Genomic DNA, 6926 nt, shown 5'->3' with positions numbered 1-6926 from the left:
CTCCTGGACGGAGTAATCATTAACGATAATCCTTCGACACCACCTTTGTAAGGTAGTTACGTGAGGAAGTGGAAACCCATTGTCATACAAATGCCTATATGCTCTGGGACCGGCAGCGTAAAGGCATATAGCTTTTGATATGTCTTTCCACGACCACTGAACACTTTTGTCTGCGATGAATATAAAAAGTTTGCATATCACAATGTGCCTTCGATACACTTTATAAAGCTTTATAAACCTACTTTATTTTATAAGAATTAGACTGTTAATAGTTGCGTTCTAGATGCTTCACGATTTGCAAATTTTACAGGATTTGCAGGAACAGCTGTTTTCTCCATTAATAAACCTTATAGACGGATGTCACCTGGAACGGCTTCCCATGAACGAAAGACACAAGATCACGTAAGAACAAGAGAGTGAAAAAGTCGATTTTTTTTACCGGGTTCCACGCCATCTTGTTTCACTGGAAAACGAGCGAAAAGTAAACAAAGCAAAGAAAACAACGAAAACCAAAATTAGCCGAAATTATTGTCAGCCACTTTAAACGCACAATTTAGGTAAAATGATGCAACAAAATGCTTTAAAATGTGTTGTCATGTTGAATTAACTTTTCTTTACTTGAATAAAAGTGTAAAATAGTGGTGCTTGTGATGTAAACAAACGCTCAGCTGACGAACCCGCTTTCGCAAACTTTTTTCTCAAAACCAGTTACAAATACAACGTCGCCTTCTTACGTGATCTTGTATTTTTGGTTCATGACGGCTTCCTGTAAAATCCTGCAAATCGTGAAGCATCTGGAACGCAACTAATATAAAAAAGTACACACCGCGTATTATCATTTTCCTCACTTGACCTTCTGAGAACATTGATCGAACTGAGGTCATTATGCTGGAGGTTTCCGCGGCATTAATTTTCAATTTGGTGTTTTCCTCGCGTAGCTTCTTGTTCTCTGCCCTCAAATTTGCAATTTCTAACTCCATTGCACACTGGAGTAACATAGAACTATAGGGAAGGGTTTAGAAAATGGTATAAATAAATGGAAAAATGGACAAAAGCCATATGTTTGTATATGCATCCACAATGTGTGCCACACATTGCTCGTCAGTTTGCGTCTGGCAATTGTTTTGTGCCACGCATTGCTCGGTCATTCCTAAAAAGCCACTACAAATATATAACATGTAAAAAATCTCCTGAATCTAAAAAATCGGATACAGTCTTACTTATCACGCGTGTTAGATACGCAAGGGTCATCTACACCAAGCCACATAGCAGAATCCAATGGGTCTTCAACACATTCTGGATTAATGCTATTTGAGAAATTTTATTTACAGATAATTTAAAGGATATGCAGATAGGAAACTTACATCAAAGACGACGGTATGTTAATTGAAGGGACAGAGTTGGGCATTAAGTGGGTTCTTTGCGCACCTACAATGAGGTCGGATTCCGGAAGATGTTTATAGGGTAATCGCACAAGGCAATTTTACAGGCAACAAAAGTTGAATGAGAAATTGAAAGTGAAAAAGTTGCCATCCCTATTCAGACGGGGCGATTTTCGATTCAACACGAATTGTTTTATTTAAAATGAATTTTAATCGCAAAATTGTATAAATTAGCGTAAATTTGGTAAGCCAAGCGTTGGTAAAAGTGCTTTAGCGATTAGTTGAAAGGCCGTTCGGACGAGGCGATTTTGGCTTTCAACTAAAAGTTGCCTGAAAAATCGCCGCGTGCGAAAGCCCTATTACACTCTGTGTACATACTTTTTTTCTTTTTTACTTTTTTACTTTTATTTTATCTTTCAGCTTCGCTAAAAGCACCTCTACCAACGCTTAGCTTACCAAATTTACGCCAATTGATACAATTTTGCGATTTGTTGGCTGGCGACCAACTTTGTTGAAAGCGATTACTTGAAAGGCCGTTCGGACGACGCGATTTTTTCTTTCAACTAAAAGTTGCCTGAAAAATCGCGCGTGCGAAAGCCCTATAACCTTCTGTATACATACTTTTTTTCACTTTTAACGTTTCATTCAACTTGGCGTTCAACTTATGTTGCTTGTAAAATCGCCGAGTGCGAATGCTCTATTATGGTAACTCTGAATGTAGCAATTTGACAACTATAAAATTTGACATTAAGTGTTTAGCTTTGCTGTGTCATTTGCGGTTAGTATTTGGAGAAGTATTTCCTATTATCATTTGAGAATATTATAGCAAAAATGGCTTCTGAACGCTATAGCTTTTCCTTGACTACTTTTAGGTACATTAACAAGAAATATTTAGTCAGAAATTATCTTAAAGAAAGTCTTTAAATTGTATGTTTTAGCCCCTCCGGTAAATTGGTTCAATTAGAATATGCTTTAGCGGCAGTTGCTGCTGGGGCAACATCAGTGGGTATCGTTGGTAAGTAAACCAAGCGTGCTTATGTAGAAAATCTTTATTGGGCCAAAATTTTTACAGCCTCGGATGGTGTTGTAATCGCTACTGAAAATAAATATAAGTCGCCCCTATACGAAGAGCATAGCGTACACCGAGTTGAACCTATCACTGACCATATTGGTATGGTGTATTCTGGTCTTGTGCCGGATTACCGCCCACTTCTCAAACGGGCACGAAAAATGGCTCAGCAGTACTATTTGGTTTACAAAGAGCCAATGCCCGTCTCACAATTGGTACAACAGGTTGCCAATGTAATGCAAGAATATACGCAGTCGGGGTAAGAAATATTCCTTTGTATTTTTCGTGTTATAAATATATACCTATATAATGCTTATGAACATATTTCTCATCAGTGGCGTAAGGCCTTTTGGTGTCTCTTTGCTTATCTGTGGTTGGGATTCCGGCAAACCATATTTATTTCAATGTGATCCCACTGGCGCATTTTTCGCTTGGAGAGCAACTGCTCTTGGTAAAAATGCCCAAAGTTGTAAAACTTACATGGAAAAAAGGTATTTCATCGTAATTGTAAAAAATAAATAAATCTTTTGAAACCTTTTTTCAGATTTAACTTACAATCTAATAATTCTGTGTCTCAATCCCTGGACGATGCAGTAGTCGACGCTATGCGTACACTAAAAGGTGGATTCGAGGGCGTAATGACCAAGGATAACATCGAAGTGGGAATCTGCACTGAAAAAGGGTTCAGGCGGCTTACACCTACCGAGATAGACGACCATCTTTCAAATGCCAACTAAATTTTTTTATCGCAAATAATCAACTCGTTTGTACAACCTTATTCAGATAAAACTTCAAGAAGTAAAAATAACATCGTTTACAATAAAGATGTTTTGTTTTTATTTAGTTTTCGCGATTATATCAATTCAATCCAATGGTTTCTACAAATCCGCAACAGGTATCGGGGTCAAAGAGAAATACATTACAATGGGGCGCTTCTTTTTTCGAAACCACTTTAATTATTTCCTGAGACATAACACCTCCAACGACTGCTGCAGATGGGGAAGCTTGTGCAAATACATTCTCAAAATATTCGTCACTCAAAGTGGATACCCGTGTTATTTCATTTCTTATACGCTTTAATTCGCCGATGTCAGCATCACGTGTTTTATAGCTAGGATCTCTATTACAAGTTTCTCGGAATTCTTGAAGAACACGCATCAAAACCAGAGCAGGTCCTGTACGCTTTAGTTTCTTTTGAAATATTGGAGCATTGATATCGAATTCAAGAACTGAACTCAAAGGTGGAAAATTCAGAGTACGTTGTACAGCTGCAGTGATTAACTCAGTTTTGACTTTTTCATTGGGCTTGGAAACGACTTTGTGCTTTACCACATCCCTATAAAAAATAAAACAGCGAATAAATAAATATAATGAAATTCTTATGTGAAATGGTATTACTCAACAAATGTGTGTTCCTGAAGATCACCAAAGCAATATCCAAACATTCCCCATACATCTCCACAAAAGAACTTAATTGCTTTCTCTCGACAAATATTATCAACTCTTAATAATTCTTTATTGGTAGCGCCAATCGCAACTACGACGTCGAACTCTGCAAAGTATTCAATATTTTTCGAGGCCAGTGATCCCGTGTCAGCGGATATCTCCACCATTGGATTAAGAGCACGCGCTCGCTCGATTGACGCTTCTGCTCTGTTTTGCCCTATTGCTGTGCGCGGCACTAAGAACTGCGCACAGAAATCCTCTTCTGTAACACTTTTTTCATCTTGCAATATTACCGAGTGAACACCTGAAAGAATTATATTTTTTTGTAACTTCCGCGCCGATACCACATAGTCCCGATACTAGTATTTTTGCTGTGCGTAATCTGGAGTGGTTAGAGATATATATATAACGACAAATGCATTAAACTTGGTTCAAAAAACTACCTTTTTTGCGACTCTAAGCCCCAAAGACGTATTTGTCTATCATATAATTCATTTTCTGCTTCTGTTAATTCTACTCCATTAAGATTATCATTCTTTTGGTCGTCCATGCCTGAAAATCAGCTCCAAAATGTAAAAATCCAAGAAAACCGCCGACGCTCAACTAGGTATTCAATAAATGCATCGATGATCTTGCAACATCGATAACATCGGTCAGAAACTCGAATTTGCATTCGATATTTAACAATGTATAATTGAGGGTTCACATTGTCGAACAAAATCGACAGTTTTACTCAAATTTCCGCCGTTTGACCGTGTGATTTTTCGGTTTCGTCAATCAACAGTCATCCGCAAAATGTTTGCGGCTGACTGTCAGTCAGCGACCATATTAACAGCCTAATAAAGTATCGGGTGCACTTTGAAATGCGATTCGGGGATTACAGGTGGTACCAATGGAAAACTGGAGTCCTCCACTTTCCAGATATACCCACTTTAAGGGCCGGTTACTCAATGTCTGGTTAACACTTATCTCCGGTTAAACATTGTTATCGACGTATTCGACTCCATTCATATATCAGGGAGTCGGTAACGTCGATAACAATGTTTAAACAGAGGATAGTGTTAACCAGACTTTGAGTAACCGGCCCTGAGATATTTAGCCTTAAAGCTTTTACTTGCTTAATAAACAACACTATGTATTAGACAAATCAACACGAACATACACCTTAAGTGCACTTCAAATCAATTTAAATTGTTTATACTATGTCTCCATTGTGAGATTTATTGAAGATTTAGCCCTCTGACGAGATTTGACGTTAAATCTTTTGAGATTTACCATATAAAATTAAATCTCGAAAGGCAGTAGATTTAAGTTAAATCTTCGTCAAATCTTCAATAATATTGATCAATAAGTACAATTTGTTGGAGTGGCAACCACAAATTCACATGCCATAAGTCAAATGACATTTGTGTTTTCAATATACAGTTCAGGACATTGAAATCTAGCCTATCATAAAAACATGAATTTTCGTATTTTTAGGGATTTTTATATTTTTGTTAGTTTGGGATGAAAATTAGTAATACATATACATAACTTTGGTTGTAGTAAATTAAGAAAATATTATTTTAAAAACTAAAAATTTAGAAGAAATGTTTTATAGTAATATCATGTAGAGTCTTCTCCGCTTTCTATAAGTCATTTACCGCTGCGACAAAAAATTTATACATTTCGGTAATGGTTCTGCTTCGATAACATTGCACCGAACATCCTCTAGAACTCAGTTCGTATTCATGATATGCCAAGGGCCCACGATTGGATTTTCGGTTCCCTCCTAAGAGAGTTCTACAAAAATTTTTCTTTCCGCAAATGTTTTTTACCGTTTTGATAATTTTTCTTAAATTCGGGAAAATGATTCTTTACACTTTCCAAACTATATATTATACATACATATTTACCACGAATAAGAAGCCAATAATATTCAGAATTCATACAATGAAGCTCCGCTTGGTACCTGCCTTTTATCTGTCTGTACATCAACGTCCGCAACTGTATTTATAAAATCATACATAAGCAAACGTCGAATATTTAAAAATGTGAACGTCAAACATATCTCGTTGTGGTAATGGAGACGGTTGTGATTTAGCAACTGGATTTATTAAATCTTAATGGATAAATCTCTCAATGGAGACATGGTATTAGATAATATTAATTTTTTACTGTTTCCCTTAGAAAAACAGTTATATTTTTTTCTACTAAATATTTTGTTTTTTCATTTCGCAACTAGCGTAAATGGCGGCTTGAGTATTGACATAAAGCGAATGTGCTACTAGATGGTCAAAATGAAAAATAAAATAAACGAAAGAGAAGAGCGTCTGTAAAGTTTCCTCTTACTTCTGTTGCCCTATTCGCCGTGAGTTTTACACTTATGAGGGGTTGAGGTTTTATGCCTCCTCATATTTGATATTAAAAAAGGAGAACTCTGCTGATTATTGGTTATGATCCTCCACCTTGAATATTCATTTGCACAATAATTGCTAAAAATTTTCCTTCCAGAAAGATGTTGCGCCTCTTTTCTCTGGCAACAGAGAAAGCAGAATTATACATAGTGAGAGGTGTTCAGCCCCTTTTCTTTGGCAACACAGAAAAGAGAATACTACGTAGTGTGGGTTATAATACCTAAGCGCGGCCGAAGGGCGCCTACGCAGGAAGGTGTTCTATGCAAAAGGTCTTCAGCCCCTTTTCTTTGGCAACACAGAAAGGAGAGTTCTCTGTCGTGAGGGTTGAAATCCCTAAGCGCGACTGCAGGGTCGCCTACGCAGAAAAATGTTCTCTGCAAGCGGTGTTCAGCAACATTATATTTAAATATTTTATATTGCTTGGCCCATGTGGCAATATATTCCTTTCATTGTTTATATTGAAGCATTTACGCTGAGTTGCAAATGGCTTCTCCCAAGAAATTTTTAAACGATATTACTTCATACCAATGTGATATTCAAGTAAAAATACCTATTAACCCTTTCCGATCAAATCCATACCTGATGATGTTTTTGAGAGTTTGTATGCTCCTTTCTGCTAGTCCGTTTGTGGCT

The 6926-nt window shown here is 37.0% G+C and overlaps 2 protein-coding genes across 3 annotated transcripts; one reads left to right on the top strand and one right to left on the bottom strand.

Moving 5' to 3' along the window:
• The first annotated feature begins 2044 nt into the window (after positions 1–2044).
• LOC118746392 (proteasome subunit alpha type-2) lies at positions 2045–3275 on the top strand. 2 transcript variants are annotated; one of them, XM_036480255.1, is made up of 5 exons: positions 2045–2160; positions 2321–2397; positions 2455–2710; positions 2787–2942; positions 2996–3275. In XM_036480255.1, the coding sequence occupies exons 1-5, from the start codon at positions 2075–2077 to the stop codon at positions 3186–3188; spliced, it is 768 nt and encodes a 255-aa protein (XP_036336148.1). In that variant the 5' UTR covers positions 2045–2074; the 3' UTR covers positions 3189–3275. The 2 variants fall into 2 exon arrangements, with proteins under 2 accessions (XP_036336148.1, XP_036336155.1); XM_036480262.1 differs by having other exon boundaries at positions 2118–2254; positions 2996–3264.
• On the bottom strand, positions 3251–4530 carry LOC118746385 (SUMO-activating enzyme subunit 1). Its single transcript, XM_036480243.1, is given in 4 exon segments — positions 3251–3787; positions 3850–4220; positions 4222–4279; positions 4341–4530. Coding segments are annotated over 4 exon segments (1014 nt in total). The 5' UTR covers positions 4448–4530; the 3' UTR covers positions 3251–3309.
• Between the last annotated feature and the right edge of the window lie 2396 nt (positions 4531–6926).

The sequence above is a fragment of the Rhagoletis pomonella genome, unplaced genomic scaffold (genome assembly GCF_013731165.1).
Source record: "Rhagoletis pomonella isolate Grant_MI unplaced genomic scaffold, Rhpom_1.0 Rhpom_scaffold_00001, whole genome shotgun sequence".
NCBI lineage: Eukaryota > Metazoa > Arthropoda > Insecta > Diptera > Tephritidae > Rhagoletis > Rhagoletis pomonella.
The sequence above is the reverse complement of the archived record's forward strand: the minus strand, read 5'-3'. Positions and strand labels throughout refer to the sequence as shown.

Coding starts and splice junctions, on each gene's coding strand:
- LOC118746392 (XM_036480255.1), top strand. CDS start 2,075: ATGCTCTATTATGGTAACTCTGAATGTAGCAATTTGACAACTATAAAA. Junction 2,161..2,320: donor GCTTTGCTGTGTCATTTGCG/GTTAGTATTTGG, acceptor TGTATGTTTTAG/CCCCTCCGGTAAATTGGTTC. Junction 2,943..2,995: donor AAAACTTACATGGAAAAAAG/GTATTTCATCGT, acceptor ACCTTTTTTCAG/ATTTAACTTACAATCTAATA.